Source organism: Ictalurus furcatus, chromosome 7 (assembly GCF_023375685.1).
Source record: "Ictalurus furcatus strain D&B chromosome 7, Billie_1.0, whole genome shotgun sequence".
Taxonomy (NCBI): Eukaryota; Metazoa; Chordata; class Actinopteri; order Siluriformes; family Ictaluridae; genus Ictalurus; species Ictalurus furcatus.
Genome location: NC_071261.1, coordinates 18259868 through 18287500, shown reverse-complemented (window position 1 = coordinate 18287500; position 27633 = coordinate 18259868). Strand labels below are relative to the sequence as shown.

General features: G+C 36.4%; 2 protein-coding genes across 2 annotated transcripts; both read left to right on the top strand.

The window, feature by feature from the left end:
• Positions 1-989: 989 nt before the first annotated feature.
• Positions 990-11236, top strand: si:ch211-196f2.6 (immunoglobulin domain-containing protein). Its single transcript, XM_053629068.1, has 5 exons — positions 990-1600; positions 4674-5021; positions 5152-5299; positions 6993-7047; positions 7738-11236. Exons 1-5 carry the CDS (start codon positions 1549-1551, stop codon positions 8014-8016), a joined length of 882 nt encoding a protein of 293 aa, XP_053485043.1. The 5' UTR covers positions 990-1548; the 3' UTR covers positions 8017-11236.
• A 4687-nt stretch (positions 11237-15923) lies between these two features.
• Positions 15924-23106, top strand: nat16l (N-acetyltransferase 16, like). Its single transcript, XM_053629087.1, has 4 exons — positions 15924-16117; positions 16837-17061; positions 17152-17559; positions 21692-23106. The coding sequence occupies exons 1-4, from the start codon at positions 15929-15931 to the stop codon at positions 21965-21967; spliced, it is 1098 nt and encodes a 365-aa protein (XP_053485062.1). The 5' UTR covers positions 15924-15928; the 3' UTR covers positions 21968-23106.
• The last annotated feature ends 4527 nt before the right edge of the window (positions 23107-27633 follow it).

The following is a 27633-nucleotide window of genomic DNA, read 5'->3' as shown; positions in this document are numbered from 1 at the left end:
GTTTTACTGATTGATGCAGAGTTCTCAATTATCTCTAATTTTTTTTATTCTGCTAATTTCACTTTCATTACCAGTGGAATAACTTCTTTATTTGACCCATCTCAACCAAAATTCTCAACAAAGAGCCGCTGGGTATTAGTAGTGACTAGTGGCAAAAATGCAACAGGATGCTGGAAGAGTGGTGGCACTCTTGACACTGTGACCTTGTCTTATAGCATGCAACTGATTCAATAAATCAATAAAATGGCCTCTGGTTTAATGTGAAATTTGGTAGTAAATGTCTCTATCTGTATCTTTGCATCATTAATACACAATACACAATGAATACTACTTGTACTGTGCAACCATTAAACATATGTACATGGCTGGTTTGTCTAGCTCATATAGTTCAGTTGCCACCTTGTGGTAAAAGAGATAAAGCAAACACTTTGTAAAAATAAAACACAATTCTTTAAATGTATTTACTTTTAAATAATATTTTTGAATTGTTGAATGCACTGATACATTCCAAACAGCAGAAACAGATACTAATTTAAATATCTGTTAAAGTCACCCAAGACATGTTTTAAAGACCATATTTAATTAAATGAGAAACAGTGAGGTAAAATTAGTTTACTCAGGGAATCTAGTTATTTGGGTATTAGCATGTGCAATGAAGGGAAAAGCATGTTCCTGATCAACACAGACAGCCTCTTCTTTGAAATCAGTGTTTTCTGGCCTGTTTTTGTGCACACACAAATGTAAGGACTTGGAAGGGTAGTTTCAGTTATTGAAATATCCATAAATTACCCATTTCTCAATTTTTTTTCTCAAGGGGTTAGTTCAGTTATAATTTTGGGTTAGTGTTTAGTTTGTTAGGTAGTGTTCAATATAACTAGGTGTCTAACCTAGGCTGAGTTTCACACGTTTGCACATTTTCACACATTTGCACCGCATGACAGCTTTCAATCATACACTTTTCACGTGATGTATATAAAGTCTGTGATTCTAAATGATAAACAGAAGGAACACTAAGGAAGTACAAATTCCACATTTCACTCAGTATAAAACCATCCAAACACAGAAAACTTCACAATATTGCAGCTAAACTGAGTAGTAGGTTCCTCTGCCATAAAAAAGCAAAATAGCAACATAAAAGAAAGCACATGTTGCACACCACAAAGCATTTATTTCCTTTCTTACATCTTCTTAAATTCACAGTGTTAAGCTGAAAATTATAGATCTTCACATTGTAAGTATAACAGAGGTTTTTTGCATGTACTTTTGTGGTTAGACCTAAGCTTTATGGAAACTCCCACATGTTAAAGAGCACTTGCCATCACTTCCTTCCTCTGAAGACCTGTTCAATTATGCTTGAGTTGGCAGTGGAAAATAAGCACAACTGAAAAAAAGACTCGCAAAGCAAGATTTTGATCAGTCACCAACTTTATAAGATTATTATATGCAAAGAAGTTTTTTCTTCTGTTCTCTTACATGTCTGTAGTAAGTTCATAGCAAAGCAGAATAGAGACGAAAGAGGAAACGGCCTGTTTTTGTAAAAGAGCAGCCATGAGTAAGAATTCTCTCTGTGTGTTTTTCATCGTTTCCTTCATGCAAACAGGTACGTGCTAATGCCTAAAATCTATTTCGGACATATAGTATAGAATGTATGTACAGTTTTATAAGGATATCTGATACTGAATATTCTTCATAGTGTCCTTTGTCAGTATTTACATTACTTTATCTTCTGTAACTAGAAATATAGTTTGATATAAAACCCTACTTTAAGGCAGATTCTTGCTGTGAGGTAATTTTGGCGATATTAGTGAAATGAAATGCCACTTAAATCAAATACAGTGGCATTTATCACAAGCATAAGGATAGCATTGCAACGTTTTTTTTTATTTATTTATTTTTTTAATTGACAGCCTGCATTTTTATTTTTAAAAATCAACAATTTTTTTTAATGATTCAGTGCACAGTAGGAAATTGTGAAGTAACTGATGTATGGAAATTACTAAACTGGGAGGCAAATTGGGCAAAAACATTCACACAAAAAAAAAAAATCACAAAGAAGTATGCAGTTTGAAGAAGTGTATGATTAGACGTACAGTCATTGTTATTTCATGGTAATGAAAATACAGTATATTTTTAAATTACTTCTTGTGAGTGTATACAAAGATAACTGAATGGGTGTGCTTAACATTAAGGGTCAATTAAAGATAATATTGTGCTCAAATAATTCATAAAACCAGGATGTCCTCAGGGGGCAAACCTCATTTTATATTAAAATTATTACAAAATAAACATAAAATCAAAATACATTTAAAACAAACAAATAGATAAATTTTCCACAGATTCAAGTAATTAATATATAAAAAGTGATCAGTGATTGCTGAGGATTCTCCAAACAGAATTTGGACCTGGTCTGATCACTTATCACACATACACAACACAGAAATCCAATCTCAGAGGCTGCTTTGTGTTCACGGATGGGTGCAATGCTTTACATTAAGGCTGTCTGACATTATTTAAAGTATTAGTTAACATGAACAAACTATGTATGTCAGCATTAATAGACCATAAGTAATCAGACCATTAACAGCAACAAACACTTTTATTAATTGTTTTTAATAATAAATCAAAAAAGCCCAATAATAACACCTCCATAAAATTTTGTTCATTTGTTAGTAAAATTATGCCCTCAATGACCTATATGAAGCAACATCTTGATTAACAATTTTTAAAATTGTTTTGTGGCAAAATTTGAGAAACGAAACAGAAGTTGTCACGATTTAGCAACATGCAGATAATTTTTGCTAATATATGTATGCTGACTTATTAAATAATGTTATTTAAAGCGACCTTTGTACGAAGTGTTAATGCAATCAGATTTTGAGCACATAACGTTTACCTATAGTGACAATGTAACAGAAAGTAGCTGATTATTTTTTCAGTATTTATGATGCTGAAGAAAAAAATGTCAAACAAAACAAACTTCTCCTAGTATATGAACTGCTAAGAGATTTTAATGAATATAGAACTAAACTTCAGACCAAGAAACTTGGCACATGTGAGTACTAAATCAGTAAAATATTTGCCACAGAGATGGCTAAAACTAGTTTAAGAATGCATGCACTGATCAAATGGCGACCATGACTGCAGTATCAGAAGACATACAAAGATATGAAGGTTTGGACCTTTTTAAAAACATTTTAGTGAATCATGAGATTGCAGTACAGAATGTACTGTTAGATATGCAATCAAAAATGAGCTGAACATAGAAATCCTTTAGACAATGAGGTCATCCTTCAAACTGCTTCAGTCAACTGCTGAAAAAAAAAAAAACAGCATGTAGAATACATTTACTACCAGTCAAAATACATAGTAAAAGAAACAGTAAATATCAAATATAAAATTTCATTCTGGCAACTGGTTTAGATGGTTTAGATATCAGAACATTATAAATAGATATTATTATTATCATCATTATTATTTATAATAATAAAGATATATTAGTAGTATAGTAGTTATATACCTGTATGCATTCACTGGTCACTTTAAAAGGAACACCTGTTCACTGGTGCAGTTATCCAATCAGCCAATCATGTGGCAGCAGCACAATGCATAAAATTATGCAGATACAGGTAAAGGGCTTCAGTTAATGTTCACATCAAACATTAGAATGGGGAACATTGTGATCTCAGTGACTTTAGCCATGGCACGTTGCTGGTGACAGATGGGCTGGTTTGAGTATTTCAGATACTGCTGATCTCTTGGGAATTTCACACACAACAGTCTCGTTTTACACAGAATGGGGTGAAAAACAAGAAACATTGCATGAGTGACAGTTCTGTGAGTGGAAATGCCTTGTTGATAAGAGAGATCAACAGAAAATGGACAAATTGATTCATGCTGTCAAGAAGGATATAGTAACTAATATAATCACGCTTTACAACTGTGGTGAGCAGAAAAGCATATCTGCATGCACAAAACATTGAACCTTGAGGTGGATGGGCTACAACAGCAGAAGACCACATTGAGTTTCACTCCTGTCAGTCAAAAACAGGTATCTGAGGCTATCATGGGCACAGACTCACAGAACTGGACAAGAAAGATCACCTAGTCTTCAACTGTCCAGTTTACATAATTCTGTGCAAATTATAGCCTCAGATTCATATTGTTGGCTGACAGGAGTGGAACCCGATGTGGTCTTCTGCTGCCCATCCACCTCAAGGTTTAATGTGTCATGCATTCTGAGATGCTTTTCTGCTTACCACGGTTATAAAGAATGCGTATTTGAGTTACTATTGACTACCTGTCAGCTCAGACTAGTCTGTTCATTCTCTTCTGATCTCTCTTATCAACAATGTGTTTCAGCCTGCAGACCCACCGTACACTCAAACCAGCCCATCTGGTCCCAGCAATCATGCCACGGTTAAAATCACAGAGTTCACACTTTCCCCCATTCTGATGTTTGATGTGAACATGAACTGAAGCTTTTTACCTGTATCTGCATGATTTTATGCATTATGCTATTGCCACATGATTGGCCTATTTGGATAACTGCATAAATGAGCAGGTGTACATTAAAGTGGATGGTGAGCATATATTGCCATAAAAGAGAAAAATGTTTTCTAGTCCAGATCTAGCAAAAATGCAGAGTACACCATTTGCCATTTCTGTCTCTACAGGCATCTCCAACAGCAGGATATCTATCAGTCTCAGTCAGGAGGGAGATAACATAATCTTGACCTGTGTCCTAGCTGGGAATGAGAGTCTAACACAGGTCAACTGGGAGATGGTGCAAGGCTCTAATCACACCAAACTAGGAATCTTCCACCCTAGTCAAGGCATCTACATCTTCTCTGAGCATGTTGGCAAAGTAAAGATTCGGGGGCAACAAACCCCGCTGATATCCTCAGAACTTTCTTTGCAGAAAGAAGCACTAAATGAGAGTGGACTAATCTGCTGTCAATTCGTTACCTTTCCATCAGGCATTCTGAAGCAATGTATGGACATCAGCGATACAGTCATAAAAAGTATAATGATTTTTACACTAATCTTAATTAGTCTATGAAATACTCCTCAGCCTTCACATTGCTGTTCACAACAAATATTTACAGCTTGCTATGTGCATGTGTGTTTATGTGTACACCCACACCCTTCTAGGTGTGCTCATATCTTCAGCTGAACCACATGAAGCAGGACGAAAGCAGAGTTTTTTGGGGCAATTTGGAGCTTTGACACTCGGATGCATTCTTTCTCTCTTATTTCTGACCATTCCTATCTACATGTGCAAGAGGTGTTTCTGTAGGAGGTACAACTACAATATACAATGATGTGTGTTTGTGTATGTGTGTGTGTGTGTGTGTATATATACAACCCCAACTCCGAAAATATTGGGACAGTATGGAAAATGCAAAAAAAAAAACCCCAAACATAAAGAGTCATTTGAAAATCTAGTTTACCTTGTACTATAATGAAAACACATTATTAACAGATTAGTTGATGTTTTACTTTCTTGAATTTAATTTGTTTTTGACAATATACTTCCATTTCAAATTTGATGACTACAACACACTACAAAAATGTTGGGACAGTCGACCCTTTACGACTGTGTAACATCACCTTTTCTTTTAGTAACACTTATTAAGCGTTTGGGCACTGAAGACACCTGTTGGTTAAGTTTAGCAAGTGGAATTTCCCCCCATTCATCCATTATGCATTTCTTCAGCTGCACAACTGTATGGCTCCTTATATACTATGATTAGATTATTGCGTCACCTGTTTCACATTACCTTATTATTTCAACCTGTCACATCGCTATTAGTTCTTAATTGTCCCTCCAAATTGCGTTCCAACTTTTTTGGAATGTGGTGCATGCATCAATTTCAAAATAAATCTTTAAAAAACTTGCCTTTATACATTTTTTGTCTTGTGATTTACAAATCACTCCTCTTTGTTTTTATTAGCATTTTCCACGCTGTCAAAACTTTTTCAGAATTGGGATTGTGTGTGTGTGTGTGTGTGTGTGTGTGTGTGTGTATATATATATATATATATATATATATATATATATATATATATATATATATATATATTGCAGAATCTGCTAAATATTTTTTACTGCCCTAAATAAGCTATTTCACATAACAGATGTTTACATATAGTTCACAAGACACAATAATAACTGAATTTACACAAAGCAACCAGATTAAAAGTTTACATACCCTTGATTCTTAATACTGTGTGTTGTTAGCTGGATGATCAACGACTGCTTTTATGTTTTGTGATAGTTGTTCATGAGTCCCTTGTTTGTCCTAAGCATTTAAACTGCCCACTATTCTTCAGAAAAATCCTGCAGGTCCTGCACATTCTTTGGTTATTCACAGCAGTACTAAATAAAAAAAAATATCCTTCTTATTTAAAAAAAAATTATGAACATTTTGCAGATTCTTCAAGGGGTATGTAAATTTATGAGCACAACTGTATATAATAATACAAATTCTAATATGCCAACAACATACAGTGCTGTGCAAAAGTCATGGGCACCCTTTGACAAAAATTGTCATACACGTTTATTTTATGACTTCTGCATTATTGAGAAAAGTAAAAAAAAAAAACATAAACATTTGTACATTGGTAATGAAATACACATATTAAGTAATAGCCCACTTTTCAGACAAAACAATGGTAGCTGTCAGAGATTAGCTACAAAAGAGATGCAAATGTGACAGTAAAAGTCAAGATGAAAAATGTGGTTCTCCAAGGTTTACAAACGCTTAGAAAAAACAACCAATTTTGGTATAAAACTGCACTGCTGATGCAGTTTTAAAAAGCAAATGGTGGTCACACCATATATTGTTTTGTTTATTTTATTACTGTTTATTACTCTTTTTAGGTATAAATGTATACACATGTGTATATTTGTATATGTATATAATATGTTTTATGCTCTATTGTCTATATTATGGAAACATAATATACTTAAATTTAATATACTTTCCTAGAAGACAAGTGCTTGAGATACAGCATGTGCATACAGACCCATCAACATTTACAGAGGTAAGATAAAATCAACCAACATTGCATTCCAGCTGTGCTATCTTACTAGATTTGACACATAGTTTTTACTCTAACTTTATTCAAAAACTTTACTCAGTAATAATTACCTGTGTTATGTTTTACTTCTTAACTGACCTTAGATGAAAGAACTAGTGGTATCTGTATTTCCTGTTTTCTTTTTCTCTTGCGCAGGCACTGTGGTTGAAATTTATTGGCCACTGCCTAGCTCAGCAGGTTCACACAGAGACAGATAACACTAACATTTTCCATTAAGTAATGGAAAAAGCCCATATGCAAATACTGTAATTATAGAGTTCTATTCTTCATGCCAACAAGCTTAGCTTATGATGCAGCATGTTCGGTAAGCTTCAGATAACAAATAATTAATAAAAGCAACAAAACAAACAAACAAAAAAAAAAAGAGCAGAACTATGTGACGTGATCAAAATTTCAGATCAAGTGTCAATCACCTGGGACACTACATTACAGTGTAAAACCTGTTCTATACCAAAAGTAGTCTAAAAATACAAAGGAATGGTAAGCCTACCATGAACATGCATTTGTGTGCTTGTGGAAAATCTGCATTAATTCTGATTTAGCTTCAGTTCAATACTGACTACTGCAATACAGAACATTCACATAGGCCTTATAACAACATGCAAATAACTCATGTTGTCTATATTGCTTTAGATGTACACAGCTCAAGAGGCACATGAAGAACATCATACCCCCTCTCCCTCTAGCTTTGACCCCACAAAATTATATGCAAAGATTAAAGAGGATCTATATTACGGCCGACTATGGAAAGCCTACCAAGGAAGAACGCGGGTATCAGCACAAGGGTGCCTGACTGGTTCAAGACAGATTTACTACCGTCTAGGTGAGAATCCTCTACCACAAAGTGATCAGGAATACAGACCAAAAATCCCAGATGAAGTGACAAGGTCATCACCAGTCAGCAGTATCTGAACATACTGTTACCCATCAGCCACTAGAAGTTACCACTTGTACAACATATTGTGAACACCATGTACACCATGTCATTTTCAAATTACATACAGCTGTTCTACAATGCAAAAACAGTATTTTAAAATTTCTGTGGCTTTGAATGGTGTTTCTTTTAAAAGATCTGTTTTCAATAATGATAAAGATTCAGTGTGGATAGAAATCAAAGAAAAAATACTTTTAAAACATGTGAGTATTAGTATGGACTATGTCACATACCCTACAGATAAGAGCTTCTTTGGGTGTTTTAATGAATTACAACATTCACGTGATCCAATAAATTTGGACCAAAATGACACTGGTCATTTGTCAGCACAATGGTCTCAATAATGCAAAACAAATCCTTAGGAATATATTATCAAAGGTTCCCAGTCTGTCTTAATGTATTGCACATAATTCAACGTAAAAAAAAAAAAAATCATGTTTTATCCAGATCATCTCTCTCTCTCTCTCTCTCTCTCTCTCTCTCTCTCATATATACAGTAAATACATTTTTTTTTGACTGCCAAGGATGGTATGAGTCACCTAGATACCTTGTTGTGTGTGTGTGTGTGTGTGTAGGTGTATGTATTGAGAGACTTTCAAGTCACAATGGAGGCAGTATTGGCACAAATACTGCTATCATATAGCCATCCTTTCTTCCAAACACTTATACACCATATAGAAATATCCATGTCATAATCAAAGCTGGGGATTGACTTAAATTGTCTCATTTTATCTTTTCTTTCTCAATGAGCATACTTTTTATGCATCCATAGTACCTTTTCTCCTACAACTCTGTGGCGTGGCCTGGATAACTAACTCTGTTAGTTCACAGTTGTCACTGTCAGGCTATCCAGTGACAAACTATTCATGGCAGCCACTCTTAAAATGGTAGCTCCTACAGCACCAAATGTGCTGCTTTGCACAATAGTAGTCACAACATTATTCACAATAGTTTTAAAGGGAGATTTGGACAGACAGCTCATCTGTGTACTAACCCTCTGGCTTGCATTCTAGCTCATGTGATGTATTTTAGATATGTTTGCAAGTCTCCATGATGGCCAGCTGGCATGAGGGCACTGCCTTACAAATATTAAATTTACATTTATAGCATTTGTCAGACACCTTTATCCAGAGCGACTTATAGAAGAGGTTTGAAGTCTCTATAAATAAATACATCCTGAGCATTGAAGGGAGCTTGATGCAGTGCAGATGCATAAGTTCTTTAAACAAGTTTTTCCATTTGGCTTTGTAGGCACGCATCAGTGTTTTAAATCTGATGTGGACAGCTACAGGAAGCCAGTGGAGGGAGTGTAGCAATGGGGTGGTGTGGAAGAACTTAGGAAGGTTGAAGTTAATGAAATGCATTCTGGATTAGTTGCAGAGGTTGGATGATGCTCAGAGGCAGATCTATCAGGAGTGAAGCTGTGTATGGACGAATTCTTCTGATGTTGTCAAGGAGAAATTGGCATGAGAGTATCAGATTAGCAATGTGAGAGGAAAAGGACAGTTGATTGTCCATGGTTACCCTAAGTTTGGATGCAGTGACAGAAGGTGAGATCTGAGAGTTGTCCAGGGAGATCACAAGATCCTGAAGTAGGAATGAATGACCCAGGATGAACAGCAGTTCAGTTTTTCTGGGATTAGGTTTCAGCTGATGAGCTGCCACACAGATGTGATGTCTGCCAGACATGCTGAGATCTGAATAGAAACAAGAGTGTCTTCGAGAGGGAAGAGAAGATGAGTTGAGTGTCATCCACATAGCAGTGGTATGAATTCGGGAGTGGTTCTGGGTCAGTTCCTGCTAGGTGGTGCTGACAGGCTCTAAACTAGCTGTGGCAGCCACTCTTAAATGTTATGGGATATAGGAAAGGTTAGGCAAGGCACAGGTGGACCTCTTCGCCAATGCCAAGTCAACACATTTGTGACTGTTGTTCTCACTGTCAAACAGACTGCTAATACAGGATGACTGGCCTCACCATCTACTATACACTTTACCTCCTCTAGGACTGATTCTTCCAATCTATTATGTACTTTTCCTCCTCTTCCACTGATTCTGCCCACATTACACATAATTTAACAACTAGGCCACAAAGTCCAGTTCATGGCCTTCATATGGGCATCAATACCTTGGTTCCCACTACTGATTTTTACTGGTGGACAGAACACCCTTGCAGCATCCTTCCCAAGCTCCCAATTTGCTGTCCCAAATGGACAGTGATTTGGCATAACTGGCAGGTCACCCAAAACATTTTTACACACTAGTATGTCTTAATTTATCTTTGTAATTTGTAAATATTGTAAATAAATTGTAAGTATAAAGTTCTGTTTAATTTTTTTTGTGTTTATAAGTCTAGCTAGCTAGCTAGATAATCATCACTACTTTCTTCAACTAGCATCTTAGTTGCTTTTTGGCACAAATTAACAGACACTGTTAATGTTGTTGACCTGATTTTAGAGAAGTCTTTTGATGCTCAAACTCATGAGGAAAGTGTGAAAATTAAACAAGACAGCAGATATCCCAACTGTAATTCAAATATCAAGGAGCTCTTTTGGTAAAGTAAAATTGATTGGCTGACTGGCAGTGCTATATGATTCTTACTGTCCTGAAGGTTAGGAGGGGTGAAAAAAGGGGAGTTAGGAATGTAACTGTAAATATATAAACCGCAGATAATCTCCAGGGTGCCTTGTCATTTCGAACTGATGCTGAGACCTCAGCAAGGCCCAGGTTCCAGGGAAAGATGGCTGTGTGACAGCATAATTTATTGAAAATAATGCATCATATGTCACTTTGTATCTTTGTTGAAATGTTTCAGTGTTTGCACATGTACCAGAAGGAATTATTGGCCCTGGGGTTCACACAATTATAGTTACATACTGTACATAGCTAGCAATTTACTATGTTTTTGGTCTATATGTCTATATGTTGGTCTTTATGCTGAATCATTACTTGAGATTCTCAAGTCATATTAATATTGTATGACATATGTTCTAAAATACAATCATAAGTATTTATATATGTTTTATATAATAATGTAACTCTACATGAAACTTGTTCTAATGTAATTTGCTTTAAAATACTTTGTAATATAATATAATTGTAATTTCTACTTTGTTATATCAGTTATTCTTGTTATGTATATGAAAATAATAAATTTCTTGGGATCTCTACTCTCTGATTTACTAGTGCTATATTGAATTAAATATGTCAAAAGCAGTAGAGATTTGATCGAGATTGATTGGTTTACTTTTTTGTTTAGAATAACATCAAACCATACACCTACATAACTATGAACTCTTTATATTTCTTTATAGTCATTATATTTTCAGTATTTTCTTGATTTGTCATAAAAACGTATGCCTGTATGTGAAGAAGTGGGACATGATAGGGGTAAGGCTATAATCCGTAAATTATAATCCCTAGAGTAAATAATAAAGATTCTAATATTTATTCAAATTGAATGATTGGACGTGTTAGCAAACTGAAAGATATAGTAGCCTTAGGAATCAGGGGAAGGAGCCCGAATTCAGCCCTGCTGTGTTGTGTTAGAAATCCAGTTAATGAAGTCAAGTCCAGTCAAGTGGCTTTTTTGTCATTTCTACTATATACAGCTGGTACAGTACACAGAGAAACAAAACAACATTTCTCCAGGACCAGGGTGCTACATAAAACACACTAACCAATACAGACACGTTAGTACAGGTAGTCAGTACAGAAATGTACAAAAATTGCAATGGGAGTTGGATGGTATTCAGTTCAGTATGTGTGTGTGTGTGTGTGTGTGTGTGTGTGTGTGTGTGTGTGTGTGTGTATGTGTGAGAGAGAGAGAGAGAGAGAGAGAGAGAGAGATAAAGAAAGTGTGTGTGTGTGTGTGTGTGTGTGTGTGTGTGTGTGTGAGAGAGAGAGAGAGAGAGAGAGAGAGAGAGAGAAAGTGTGTGTGTGTGTGTGTGTGTGTGTGTGTGTGTGTGTGTGTGGAAGCACATTGGAACAACGCCATTGCCCAAGGAGATGTTGAAGATGTCAGTGAGAACATCCACCAGCTAGTCTGCACATCTCTGAGCACTCTGCCAGGAATGTTGTCTGGTCCAGCAGCTTTCTGTGGGTTGACTCTGAGTAGAGTTTTCCTCACATCAGCCGTGGTTAGACACAGTAGCTGGTCCCATCATTCTGCAACTCAAACTGAGCATAGAAGTCTGGAAGGGAGGCATCACTGTCACAGATGAGTGATGTTGTCCTGTAGTTGGTGATGGCCTGAATGTAGTAGGCTAACCATGAGCAGTGCCTCAACATGCTAGCAGCACTTTGCCACAGGACTGCTAGTGGATTAGATGGTAGGGAACATGAAGAATTATAACCAGATCCTTAAACCAGATCCTGACACATTTGTATTGTTGTGTCTTCTCTCATCCTCCTGACTGGCCTGATTTATGATTATGCTCTAGTTCTATTTGTTTTTGTTTTTCCTCATTAGGGATATAAATGTACATCTGTGTAGCAATGCTGTCCCATCTAGTAAAATTCATTATTTCACCTAAGATATGATGGTGCTTTGTTCACATTAATATTTGTGATGTTTTCTTTATGGCATAATTTCAAACCATATACTGTACCCCAAGTAGCAAAATTCATATGATTTATTCTCAGATATCCTGCCTAATTAAATGGCTTGTACTGTTGAGTTAGTCACACAGTTAGATATGGTACTGTGAACTAGGGATGTCATGAGAACCGATACTTCGGTACCAAATCGGTACCAACATTCTTAAAACCTGATGGTACTTGTTTTTCTGCACTAGCATTGTAATCGATTCTAATGGACGTACCAAGGTTGCGATTCTTCCAGACCTGATGGGGGCGGCAAATACGCGCAAATGTTTTAGTGTCCTGTCAGCAAAATGTAGCCTAATGTCACTAATAATTATTCAAATGTTCATGCTTTTAATAAATCTTTTTGGTCTGCCACCATATAAGTGAATTTAAACTAATGCTTGCATTCAGAGTATAAGGTGTGTGTGTGCACGCGCGCGTGTTTAGGAGTGCACCACCACTCATTGTCAGACAGTGTTTGATAACTAAAATATACTCTCTCTCTCTCTCTCTCTCTCTCTCTATCTTTCTCTCTGCCTCTGCCAGAGGAGGGTGTCCTCCAGGAGAGTTTTTAATTGAATTTTTTTATTCTATTTTTATACCACACCGTGGTATCGACTTTGGTATCGAGTATCATGTACTTTTGGTGGTATTGGTACCGACTACTAGATATCTGGTATCGTGACATCCCTACTGTGAACCAAAAACAACCTAGCATTTCAACCAAGCATTGTATTATTTGAATTTGCTGTATTCATCTATGCATGTAAATACATTTTAAATTATCCTGGAGCTGTTTATCTACTAATTTACTTTTCACTATAATAATAAGCCAAGCAAATTATGATTTACTTGACTGTAATAAACAACTTCTAAGTTTAGAAGTGCAACTGTCAGTGGGTGAAGGCCATCTATAAACCACAGTTTTGCTTACTTGAACTTTTTCTACATGTAATTAAGAGGGACTTTGTTCGTGTAAGACAAAGGTAAGATGTAACAAAAAAGGGAAAAAAAGAAAAGAAACCAATTTCAAAGTACATTGGGCTAGTGTAAAATCTCTGCATCGTTTCTATAATATACATCTAAGAATATTACAGTTGCAATCAATATTATTCAACCCCCATTACAAGTCAGGTTTATTGTCAAAATTTACAGACTTTCAGCTGTTTGCAATGAACAAATCAAACAAAAGCAATTGAAATAGTTCAACAAAGCGAATGCTTCAAGTGGTTTCCCCAAATTTAACTGAAAATGCAACTTATAATGACTTCTCCAGTCTCAAAATTATTTAACCCCTTCATGGCAAGCATCTTTCGTACTTAGTAGAGCACCCTTTTGCTCTAATGACTTGCTGCAAAAGAGATGCATAAATGTTTTTATTTCAAATTATTCACATACACAAGAAAATGATACTCACATCCACTGGAAGTAGAACTTCCTTTCAAAATTTAATACAGACTTATTTTGGACTTATTATATTACAGTTTAATCAACTTTACATTTTAAATGGAGTACAATGGTGTTTTACACCAAATGTAGCACAATTCTACAAACACACCTCAAATTAGCTTCACTGAACATAAGCCATTCAACTTCATTACAGTTTTTTCTGGTGAACCGGGTGTATTTATTAAAGCCTCTGTAGCACATGCCATGACCACACAGGTGTGAACAATAACAAATGTAATAAGATTATACTTTCTCACCCCAGAATATATAAACCAACTTGCTAAAATATCTAAATAAATATCATCGGTTTCTACTGAGGAGTGACAAATCTTCATAAAGGTCTCAGGCAAACTTTTGGAATTAAAAAAAATATTTTATTTAACAACCTTTAGTCTTTAGTCTTTTGTCTGTTTGAACTTGCTTCTTTTATCTATGCATGTAAATGTTTTAATTCACCATGGTGCTGGTTGTCTACTTAGTTACTATGAAGTGGTTAATATTTTGTATTTGATTATGCAAGGTGAACATACAACCAGTGCAGCAAACGTAGTAAAGGGGTTTATGGTTCACATGTGTTGTAAGTAACTTATATGTCAAAGATTTGCCATTATCAGACAGTTGCCAATGGGTGAAGTCCATCTAGGAACCACAGCTGTGAACATTGCACAACTGAACATTATCTGCTTATAATCGAAGGGACATCAGCCATGTCGAGGTAAAGAAACAAATTTCAAAGTAAATTATAATATTAACATTTATCAAAATTCAAATCCAATATCACTGCACCATACATCTAAGGATATTTGTCTTCGGTTGTTGCTTATTTGTGGTTCTTTCTACCTTCAGTTTTGTCTTCAGTAAGTGAAAAGCATGCTCACTTGTGTTGAGATCAGGTGACTGACTCTGCCATTCAAGAACATTGCATTTATTTGCCTTAAGAAGCTCTTGGGTTGTTTTTGCGGTATGTTTTGGGTCATTACACATCTGTACTGTGAAGTGCCTTGGTCAGATGTTGTGAAAGCGTCTTTCTTTGCCAAGAAAATAATTCTGTGATCATCCACTTTAGCTGTCTTCTGTGGTCTTCCAGGCCCTTTGGCATTGCTGAGCCCAGCAGTGCATTCCTTTGTTGATTTGGCCATTCCTAAAGTTTCTGCTATCTCTAGTTTCTGCTATTGTTTCAGCTTAATAATAGCCTCCTTCACTTGCACCAACACCTCTTTGGACAGCATATTGAGACTGCATATTAAGCATATAAACAGCTACCAAATGCAAATTCAACACTTCGTATCAACTCCACAACTTTTATTTCCTTAATTTGTCATGAAATAATGGCAACACATGCCACATCTGGCCATGAAATTGCTTATCGGTCAATTGTCCAATTGCTTTTGAGCCTGTGAAAATGGAGGGACTATATAAAAAATGGCTGTAATTCCTAAACGGTTAATGCAAAATTTTTGTGAAACACCTTGAATTAAAGCTATACACTTCAATCACATCTTGATTGCTTAATTTCATATCCATTGTGTTGATGTACTGGTCAGAGGCAAAATTATGAAAATTGTGTCACTGTCCAAATACTCGGACTCGATTATTTATATCATTTTCATACTCATCAAACCATTCTGTCTGTCCATGTACTCTATGGACCAGAACATTGTCATCCTGGAAGAGACCACTCCCATCAGGATAGGAATATTTCATCATAGAACAAAGCTAATTAGTCTAAATAACTTTTCATTGACGTGCCTGCTTAAATTGTTTTTAGATTTTCTCACATGCCAAATTAGCTGTCTGTAACACTGAGATATAGCCTCATATAGCTTTAAATATTTGCTGTTTATCCTCAGCGATGCAATGGAGGCACAGTTTGTAGGAGAAAGTGATGGTCTAACATTCTGGCTGGCCAGACCACAAGACTATGATGAGGTGATGGCCATATCACAGGACATCTACAATGGCAACGATTACCTTCCACATCGCTATCCCACCTGGATGACTGAGCATGACAGAGTGGTCATAATTGGCAGAAGGAATATGAAGTTGGTAAGAATAGTTTGTACTATTAACTGTCTGGAGTAATGTAATCAATTCCCATTAGAATGTAAGATTCACTGATCTCAAAATAGAAGCTTCTCTAGTTTTCCCCAAAAGGCATTGCAGACTATGTAATTATCATGCCATTATTAATGTATTTTTACTACAGTCAAATTTCACATGTAATTTTTAAAAAGTAGCTTGCACATTTTTTAAACCGACAGAAGAAATGTCTTTACTCTCAACCCAAACAAGAGGTACCACATCATTAAAACGATTTTATTTTTAACTCTACATGACCTGCATGAAGTTGGCCCCCACCCAATGCAAAACGTCGGCATAATAGTCTCAATCGTTTGTGCTGGTTTGTGCTGGTTTGTGCTCGTTTGTGCCGTAAAATTTTTCGTTTGTGCTGCTTCGGTTCTGTATATTAAAAGAATGTTTATAGGTCATTCTGGGGTCACTCATGCCACCGCTCCAAATTCACTCCAAATAGTCTCAATTGTTTGTGCTGGTTTGTGTTGGTTTGTGCCGTAAAAATTTTCGTTTGTGCTGCTTCAGTTCTGTATATTAAAAGAATATTTATAGGTCATTCTGGGGTCACTCAGTCCCCCAGCACAAACGGAGCAAAAACGATTGAGACTATTTTGCCGACATTTTGCGCTGGGTGGCGGGCCAACTTCACGCAGGTTGCCAAAGTAATTATGCCAATCCCTGTTTGCCTGTAGGTGGCACTGGACTCTGCACTGGTGGTTGATGGAGGGCAAACAGTGGTGTTGGAGGGATTAAGGGTGTGTCCTAGTGAAAGAGGATGTGGTGTGGCTGGAGTTATCCAGAGAGTGACTGATTGCTACGTTAAGCAGGTTTACCCAAGTGTAACAACCAAACGATTGACAAGACTTGACAACCCAGGACCTGAAAAACTCTCCAAGTTTATTTTTCTGTCTTGCCGGGTAAATTATAGCATCTTTTACATTTTTTTCCAAATACTATATTTATTACTCTCTCTCTCTGTATTTATTCTCTCTCTCTCTCTCTCTCAGGCTATTCTGTCTTTGTGTGGAGAGGCTGAGAGTTTTAAAGGATTTATCTCAGGCCTAAAAGCAAAACTGGAAAGCACAGAGAAATCAGATGGACACAGCAACAACAACCAAAAACTATTTGTACTGAAGGACAGACATCAGCTTAAGTCAATACTCATGGAACCTGATCTTTCATTGAGACTTCAGCTTCCAGGAGGTGCCATCATCCAAGACTGGCAGCCTCTGAAACCAATAGAAAACAACCTGGAGATTTTAGAAAGGCGAAACCTGACTTGGATGGTTGATTGTGTCGATGATAAACTAATGTTTATGAGCCTCCACACACCACCCTATCCTGTTCCATTTAATGCAGGTTCTTTGCGGTTCAACATAGACATGTTTGGGACTGATGCATCTTTAGCTAGGAAGGCACTGATAGCACATTTAGAGCAGATAATTGAGGAGATTCGTGGCACTGTTTTTGTTCATGTTTACATGCCTAAAACTTTTTGGGAAGTCATGAGACAGTTTTGTGAGGGAGATGAAGGAGTAAAACAATGGGAGATTTTCCAGGAGCAACTGTTACTGGAGAAAGAGATGTCATAAATAGTAGAGATGATAAGACAAAGAGATGTATTAGTGGTACCAAAGGTGCTAGAGCTCTGAAGAGAGGGCACTGAGTATCAAAGTTTTTAGTAAATTTTAAAGTTTGTTGATTTTCTTGAACAATTTCTGCTACCATAATTCTTTTGCACAATAATTACAAAATTCAAGCCAAAAGATTTGCTTTGAAATATTAATTGTTCAGGTAGATGTTGACCTGCTATGGCATTACTGCCTGTTGCACCTCCTCTGGTGCCCATAGGATTACCCCACTCATACTTGAGCCTTGCCAACATGCCTACTGCAACCAAAAAGATATAGCAAACCCCACTGGCACAGTTGCATAATAATTGCAAGATACAAATCAAAAGATTTGCTTTTATATATATATATATATATATATATATATATATATATATATATATATATATATATATAATGTTGGGCTTGTACAGCCTAGCTGTGAGACCAGCCACACTAATGCTGTTTCTCAGTTATGCACACAATGGTTCTGTGCATTGTTTCTTGTTTTTTTGTTTTTTTATGATAATTTCAAATCCTAGACCTCAAAGATAAAAAATGACATGGGGTACTTTTTATTGTTGGGAATCCTTTAAAAATGTTTAATGTTTTCTTGTAGTTTGCACTGGCCACACTTGGTGGCAATATGAAACTACTAATCAAAAATAAATGGTGACAATTACAATCGAATTTCTTTAACTTATCAGTGCAAAGAAATTCTTTTTAATCAGTAAAGAGTGATAACCCGCTGCCAGTTATGTACTTTTGTCATGTAAATAGCGGAGAAAGACTAGAGACTACGTTTCAAATCAGCCAGGACACCTAGTCACAGGTTTTGATTCACCTATTTCACGTTTAGCTCATTAGCTCTGGTGTATATATAGTCACTTTCGGCACTGCACGGGTTGTCTTGCGTTGTTTGGTATGTATCACATCATGCTCGTCCTTGGTTCAGTAATGGTGGGCAGAGCGAGGTTTTGTTGAAGCCGTATTGTGTCGAGGCTTCGAAACAATCCGACACCCGTCTCCATGGTGCAGGTGTGTGAGGGTCTGCCAAGCTCAAAATACTTTTTAATTAATCCATTAAAGTATTTAAAACAGTCGGTATTTGGAATGAAATCAGGTAATATGAGACACTTAAGCTTTGTTTTCTTCCTTTGACAACAACAACTCAGGATTGCTATTTCTAGGCTTTTGTAGGATTTTCCTTTGACCACTCTGATGCAGTTTTTGTCCCTAGGACTGATCTCTTTTTTTGCACCATTCCAGCCATTTAGAGCTATTAAGATTACTTAGTTTGCTCATTCCTATGCTCAATTGAGCATTAAGTGATGTTCGAAAGCATGGCGCACATTACCTATGGCCTATCATAATGTACTCAATCAACTGACAGTTTAGTATAAGTAATTTGGTTCTACTTCCTTACCATCCAGTCAGCTATGGGTGGTTTCCTTTGGACTTTGTGGAGTTTTTCTATGTGCTCATTTCTTTGTCCAGTATAAATAAAATCGTCACCATAACCTTGACATTGTGGGTTAATGCATAATCTTTACTTTACAGCAGCAGGCAGCATGAACTCTTGTCTACCATCACATCATTCCTGCAAGCTGGCATTCAGAAACTGCAACAGTAGACAGGGGAATTTATTGCAGGGCCACATTGGTGTTACCACATTAAACTATAGAGTATTAAAACGGTTTTGTGCCAGATCAGGGTGTGATTATGTGACCACAACATGATTTGTCAAAAGTGCCAAGGACTATGCATCTGAAAATATCCAGACAATGATGGGCATGTTAAATAAGTTTCAGGGGGAAGTCTGACCGGGTTATTTTCTATATTACTACTGAATCTGCCCCACTCTGAATCCAAGAATTCTAAATATTTTTTTGTTTGTTTTTTTAAACAACTGCCACTCAATATGCCACAGAGCAGATGCAGTGTAATGTGACCAATTGCTGTGTAACAATACACCTGAAAGATGCATATTTCCACATTGCAATTGGTGTGTAACACGTGGTTCCTCTGCTGTCACCACAGTGGCGTGATGCACCAGTTTAATGTCTTTTTATCTTTGGGTTGACTCTAGAAACCTGTTATGAGAGGCACAGACAAGAAGCGCCAAACGCAGAACACAGACACAAGGACCAAAGGTTAAACAGAATTTATTGAAGGGCTAGTAGAAGCTGGGGTGTGTGGAAAAGAGTGTGATAATGTGCAATCGGGTCGGCGTTTGAATTCGGGTTCCTCGCGTGGGAATCAAGTGCATAACCGATGCGCCATGGGGAAGGTGAGGCGAGAGTTGCACTGAAGCCGATGAGGGTGCTGACGAGAAGCAGGTGAGTCCAATGATGCGATCAGAAAGCGAAAAGTGGAGCACCACACCCAAGGACACGCACACTGGCAAACAGAAACAAAAGGGAGAGAAAACACTGGAAACACACGGAGGCTTATGTGGTTAGAATTGGTTCATAATCAAAATAAATATAGTGAGATTTACAAAAATGAAACATTCACTAATGCATTCAATGAGATCCAGAAATATATGTAAGGAGTTTTTTTTTTTTTTTTTTTTTAAAAAGAGATTTGCAAATAATTTTTATTTTTTATAAATGTTTTTATGTCATAAACACAACTCCGCCTTGCATCTAGTGGCAAGAGAGCACACAAATCCACAAACAGTTGGACTCCACCCACCGTCTCCTCAAGCCAATCGGATAAACGCCACATTGCACTGACCAATTGTAGCTCAGTCTCGCTCCAACCAATCAACCAATTCACAATCAGGACGGGAACACAGTCATATTACACGGAACACACATATTATGAAGGCTTTCCAACATGGTCGAGAATGGAGAAATGACGACAGGAGAGTTGTTCTAACCATCTAACAGCATCACTGTAACAACATCTAAAAGAAAACAAGCAACATTATGGGAAATAATTCTTTATTTTAAGGGAATATACTTTAAGGGAATATATGTGTTTTCACCAGTGTTTCCTGCATCATTACCGAATCCACGGCGCAACCCAAGTTGTGATTTTACAGTAAATTGAGTATGGTGAGATTTAAATACTGTGTATCAGGAAAATATGGCATTGGCAAGAAAATGCTGTCCTCACAGGCAGCCTGCCAAAACACAGCATGACCAGTGTCATCCAATTCACGGGCGAATCATTACATTCTCTAAACAAACTGTGTTAAAAGACTCAGGAACCTTAGGAGTTACCGGTTTGAATCAGTATAACGAATCCTTACTGAATCAGTGAATCAATCATTACTAGTCCATCAGACCACTCATCTATAATAACAGTGCAATTATAACCAATAATATTGCTGGTTTTCTTTTAGATATTGTTACAATGATGCTGTTAGTTGTTATGTGAGTTCGGTTTAATATGACTGTGTTCCCGTCCTGATTGTAAAACAAAACGTGATTGGTTGGAGGTAGACTGTGCTACGATTGGTCAGTGCAGTGTGGCCGATATCCGATTGAATTGAGTAGACTGTGGGCGGAGTCCAACTATTTGTGGATTTGTGTGCTCTCTTGAAGCTTGAAATGTTTCAGAATTCACAAATGCACAGGATGCAATCCACAAATGAATGCAAGGTAGAGTTGTGTTTGTGATATAAAAAAAAACATATTTGTAAAAAAAAACAATTTATTTGCAAATCTCATTTTATTTTTTTGTGAATTTAATTCATTTTGTGAAACTCTTAACATATATTTGTGGATCTCATTCTATTTATTTGTGACTTTGTTTAATTTTTGTGAATCTCGCTACATGTATTTGTGGGTCGTAATCTATTTATTTGGAAATATGAAACAACTGTAACCCCATGTTTAACACACTACCCTATCCTGTTCCATTTAATGCAGGTTCTTTGATGCTGAACATAGACATATTTGGGACTGATGTATCTTTAGCGTGGAAGGCACTGATAGCACATTTAGAGCAGGTAATTGAAGAGATTCGTGGCACTGTTGTGGTTTATGTTTACATGCCTAAAACTTTTTGGGAAGTCATGAGACAGTTTTGTGAGGGAGATGAAGGAGTAAAACAATGTATGGATTACTGGGTGCAACTGTTTCTGGAGAAAGAGATTACAGTTTATGGAAATCAAAAATCCAGTATCTCAAAATATTCAACAGCAGCTAGTATATGGAAATATAATGTCAACTGGAGGGAACTGATACTGACCAATTTATGAACAACTAGTGAAGGATGAAGGTTAAAGTCATTTGTTATTTGATAATCATGTTTCAGCTCGATTGATTGGTTTATTCATCATAATTTCCATGCACAGGCCTGATACAACATCAGCAGGGGACAAGCTTGTTTTGGCTAATCCACATGACAAAGGATTGTTATGCATAGATGGCTGAATGAAAGGCCTCGTATATCACTTGCCATTTTAATGTACACCTGTCATTGGTGGATTATAATCTGGTCAAACCTTTTCTCAGCGGCATGGAGCATCTCCTCTACCCTCCATGGAAATCACTGTTCCTGCTGTGATATCTGGATCTGGTGGTAAAGAAGTATGTGCAACTTGGAAGGAATTACAAAGTAACTTACACTTGGAACAGTTTATTTGATGGGCATCACTATGGTCACACATACATGGTCAGACACAATAATGTGCTAAAATACACCTAATTGCCATTTTTGCTACTCCTCCCCCAAACTTTGTCCAGTCTTCACCACATTTGGCTCACATCATCTTAAGACCTGTATGAACAAAATTTATCAAAGGACTTTTGATATATAACGCTCTGGTGAATGCAAAAAACAGGATGTGACAGTGTATCTCAGCAATGCATCACGAAACTTGGTATCTTCAAGACCATACCCTGAATGCACCCAAAAAGTTTTGTCTCTGTGCCACCTTGTGGTCAATATCTGTAAAAACTTTAATTATTTTCCTTATATCATTTGATACATTTGTGTTAAATTCACAGTTCTTTTTTTCCTCTGATTCCCTGGAGTATGTTGAGGTGAATGCACATGAACACCTGAAATTCAAGTGTACTTTCTGTCAACCATCTTAGATTTTTAATTTATTTTTTTTGGTTACTCCTCCTACAAATTATGTCCACTGAACACGAAATTTGCCATACATCATCTTCAGACCTACCTGGACAAAATGTATCACAAGAATTTTGATATTCCAAATGTTTTGCTTGTAATGTGCCAGTCACCATTCCTTCTACAGTCAGAGAATTCTACCAATGTTTGCAAAAAAAAAAGGGTTCAGTTTTCCATCTCTCTTTCTCTCATTCTGTTTCACTTGCCAACAAAAGAGAAATATTATTTATACTGTAACTGTGAAATACTTTTTTTTAATCATGTTTGATTGTATATGCTTCTTGAAAATGAGAACAGCTGTCTTCAGTATTTGTTGTTGTTTCTTTTTTTCTTCTTCTGTTTTTTTTTTTTTTGTTAATGTGAAAGGACCATGTGTAACTACTTTAAATGCAGAAATACCATAGCTGGGATGAATCTATACAATTAAGATACCACATTATTGCATTCACTGTGTTACAATGATGAACGCAGTCTTTATGAATGATTAATGGCTATGCCAAAGAAAGAAATCTAGCAGATGACATTCATCTGAAAAAGTGTCTATACAAAATGTAGCAGGTGTTTCATTCAGAAATTGATACTGCATGATGATGTCTTCATGAAAATTCATTCATAATACACCTTCACTTTTGGCTTTTATAAATGAAATTTGCCTTTTAAAATAATGCAGTCAAACAATGGCACACACACCCTCCATTCTTAGCAAAGGAATAGACACATCTGCAGCTTTTTCTCCAGCTTTACATTATTCTTTGGTCTGAATGGCTGTGAAAAAAAAATGTGTAGAAATCTTAGTACAAACAACTGCAGTTCCACTTTTACACCAGTAGTTGGAATGTCTTCTGTGCTGTAGTGAGTTTAGCAGTATATGTTATGTTTTAAATTTTATTCAATCTTACAGGTGATTCTTGCTTATTCGCATGACCATGCGCTTGCTCTGCTAATACATTTGTGGCTTCTGCCTGATTTTTTACTGAATGTTTCTGTGCTTTGTCTCTCATTCAGATAATAACAGATTTGAGAGTGATCATCAGGGCAAGAGGAAGGAGGACAGTGATGCATATTACAATTGCTTGTCAATGACTTGTTGGAGAAAAGATACAGAAGGAAACAAACAGTAAAAGGATATAGTCACACTGTTCACATTTAAAAGGCCCTAGGGAAAATTTAGCCATAAAAAAACTGTAGTAGATGAGAGAAAGCCAGACTACTGTTCAGTCTATCTCTCTCTTATTTGCTTCCTGGCCCTGATAGACTTTGATCTAGTCATATGATGCATCTCAAAGATGGAATAAATAAGGAAGAAGGTAGAATGAGGAGGTGTCATAGCTGCTGGCACAGATAATCATTATACTTATGATGATGATGTGATGATGATGATGGTCTTTACATCACTTTCGCTATAAATTACAACCCATTTTACCATTCATTGCACTCACCATTAGGTGCTAGCATCTCATGGAGCTCTAAAACAGCTTTACTTTTATATTCAAAGTAATTAAGAATATACTCAGCAAAAAGAGAAACATGCATTCACATTCAACTCCTTTAATTATCAGCAAATTTTGTAACATGTGTAAATATTTGTATTAACATAAAAACATTCAACAACGGAGACATAAACTGAACAGGCTTCACAGACATTTGACGAACAGAAATGGAATAATGAGTCCCTGAAAAAAGGGGGGGAGGGGTCAATATCAAAAGTAACAGTCAGTATCTGGTGGCCTCCAGCTGCTTTAAGTACTACAGTGCATCTCATCCTCATGGACTGCACCAGACTTGTCAGTTCTTGCTGTGAGATGTTACTCCACTCTTCCACCAAGTTATTTGCAAGTTCTCGATCATGTCTCAGAAATTTTCCACTGCAAGGATGATCAGCTGTCCTTCCTGTCTCCCTGTAGCACTGTCTTAGGTATCATACATTACAGACATTGCAGTTTATTGCTCTGGCCACATCTGCAGTCCTCATGCCTCCCTGCAGCAGGCCTGTGGCATGTTCACACAGGTGAGCCGGAACCCTAGGCATCTTTCTTCTGGTGTTTTTCAGAGTCAGTAGAAAGGTCTCTTTAGTGTCCTAACTTATTGTAACTGTGACCTTAACTGCCTGTAAACTGTTAGTGTCTTAAGGACTGTTCCAAAGGTGCATGTGCAATAATTGTTATAGGTTATTGAACAAGCATGAAAAACATCGTTTAAACCATTTCCGATAAAAATCTGTAAAGCTTATTGGGATTTTACAAAATTATCTTTAAAATACCATCTCCTGAAAAAGGGATGTTTCTTTTTTTGCTGAGTATAGGTAAACAGGTAAATGATTTTGGTATTTTTAAGTATTTCTGCAAGAGAAAGGCCATTTATTTATTGGCTTAACAAGACTACCAAGCCTACAAACTTCAGTTTTAATAAAAGTTTATTTTCTGATGCACAGTCATAGTGTCATAGCAACAAATGACCTCAGATCATAAATTCACTCCACAACAAAAGTTTTATTTCCACTGGTAGATTATTATTATTATTATTATTATTATTATTATTATTATTGTTGTTGTTGTTGTTGTTGTTGTTGTTGCAGTTGTTAATGTTTCTGTTGTATTTATGAAACTGAAGATGATTGCACATAAAGTCTGCATATGGCATAGTACACTGCTGTTTATTATAAGTGTTTTCAAAATAGATATATTCAGTATGAATATATATGAATATAGACATACAGTATCTGTGTATATTTTCCATCTTAACCTAGTTAGCATGAGACAGGACTTTTATTCTTCAAGCAGTATGGGTTTATTTTTCTAATTACACAATTCAGTACAAAACAAAACATGCCAGGCCAACATAATTTCTCAAATGAAGTGGTCCTCAATCTAGCCTCACTTCTTCTTCAGTTTAGCACAACACTAATTAGCTTGCTGCTTGGAAAGAGAGGAAGTACTTTAATTGATAAACGTGGGTAAATGAGTGTACAGAAGCAAATGCTGTGCCATGACAGCTTAATCACAGGAAATAAGACCAGGAAGGGTTATTAAGCCCAGAGCATGCTGGGTAAAGAGGCAGTCATTAGAGAAACATTAAATTAAGCTAATTCTCACTCAGGGAGGAAAAGACTAGTGTGATGGAAATAAAGGTAGCAAGAGATTTTAGCAAGCAAACATGAGTGAGTCAAGTGGAAGAGCTAGAAGAATAAGTTTTGGAACAGTGCAATAATTGTGTCTGTTTAAACAGAAGCACAGTGCAAGAATATGCATGAGACCTGAAGGCTAGGGAGTAAAGCAGATATGCAAGTATTATTACAGAATACAGCTTTGACACCCACTAAGTCTGGAAATTGATCCTGTGTGAGGTCGTGACAGAGTGTGTGAAGGTGATTAAAGTCTCAGTGTCCCTAGACAACTGTGAATAAGGAGGTATCAACAAAGGATCAACATAACCTAGGATGTAAATAGATAAACAAAAAAATACATACACAATTCTGTGATTGTGTATAAACAACTATTTTGTTTATAGAATCATTTTTTACCTCTATATCTAACATTCAGCTCTTTTTTTTTTGTATCTCTTTTCCTTCATTTACAGTAGATGCTTCCCTCAAGGTTTTTTTTTTAATAGTTACATAGTTAATGTAACCTCATATTTACATTTCTGGGCCATTATTGGGATATTATTTTTCCTATTTGATTAAAATATTTATTCTGTCATGACATTTGCTCAAAAATTGGCCAGGACTAGGGGACAGACAGAAGGAAGAACTACACATTTGCAAATGACAATGCCTGCCAGATGAGCAGTTTTGTTTTCTCCCAGTTTATCATTAGCTTTTGCACTACTCTCTCAAATAAAACCAATGACTCATCATTGTGTTGTGTGCAGATGTCCATAATTCCAGTCTCTCTCTTCCTTCCCCTTTCTCATTCACATTTAAATTACCTTAATGTGTCACTAGCAGCAGCATGACAAGCTGTAATTCAGAGTGACGCAATGACAAAAGCATGGTAGGACCACCGTGTCTGCTTCAGGCAGATCCACAAAACAATGTGACATTCTTAGCGTGACACTCACTATTCAGTCCAAACTGTGGACAATTCCTGATTAGTGCTGACCCACATATACAGTGGAGTCCAAAGTCTTAGATCACTAGTCTAAGTGAAAATACTTCTATTTACTTCTGAATTAATACATTTGTTCATTACAAATTATATTATCAGCACAACAACATGAGTAAAATGTAAAAATATTTACATGAATTTCAATAATTTCTTAGCATTTGGGATATCCCACTTTTGCTTTAACTACAGCATGCACTTGAGGTGACCTGGACTTTACAAAACCCGATGGTGCATGTTACAGTGTTATACCAGAACTCCCCTTAAAGCAAACCCCATCTCACTAGCATGTGGGACTCCAAAATAAAGAGAATTTACTTAGCTGGAAGCCAAAAAAGAAAGACAAAAAAACAAGAGAAGAGGAAGCAGAACTCTTGTAAGAGGTAGAGATAATCTAATGAAATAATTTAAGACGACAAGTTAAGCTATGAAGTATTGTAATGCTAGCCCAACATCATTTTGGCAAGCAAGCAGCTAGCTAGGAGTTGGCACTTGGTTTGGAGCATGTAATATTAATTATTTAGTTAGTTCTTGGTAGAGTTTGTCATTTTGTTATAATTGCCTTGATGCTCAGTTCTTTAAAGTATATACAGAGTATAAAAACCAACACTTTAACAAAGGTGTTCTGCTGTATTCTACATGATGTGTTGATAGTTTATCTAATTGGGAAACTTGATCTAGAATT

Excerpts from the sequence above, each read along its gene's own strand:
- si:ch211-196f2.6 (XM_053629068.1), top strand. The coding sequence starts at position 1,549 with ATGAGTAAGAATTCTCTCTGTGTGTTTTTCATCGTTTCCTTCATGCAA. Across the intron at positions 1,601-4,673 it reads CGTTTCCTTCATGCAAACAG|GCATCTCCAACAGCAGGATA; the intron begins GTACGTGCTAAT and ends CTGTCTCTACAG. Across the intron at positions 7,048-7,737 it reads ACCCATCAACATTTACAGAG|ATGTACACAGCTCAAGAGGC; the intron begins GTAAGATAAAAT and ends ATATTGCTTTAG.
- nat16l (XM_053629087.1), top strand. The coding sequence starts at position 15,929 with ATGGAGGCACAGTTTGTAGGAGAAAGTGATGGTCTAACATTCTGGCTG. Across the intron at positions 16,118-16,836 it reads GCAGAAGGAATATGAAGTTG|GTGGCACTGGACTCTGCACT; the intron begins GTAAGAATAGTT and ends GTTTGCCTGTAG. Across the intron at positions 17,560-21,691 it reads ATGCATCTTTAGCTAGGAAG|GCACTGATAGCACATTTAGA; the intron begins GCACTGATAGCA and ends TTAGCGTGGAAG.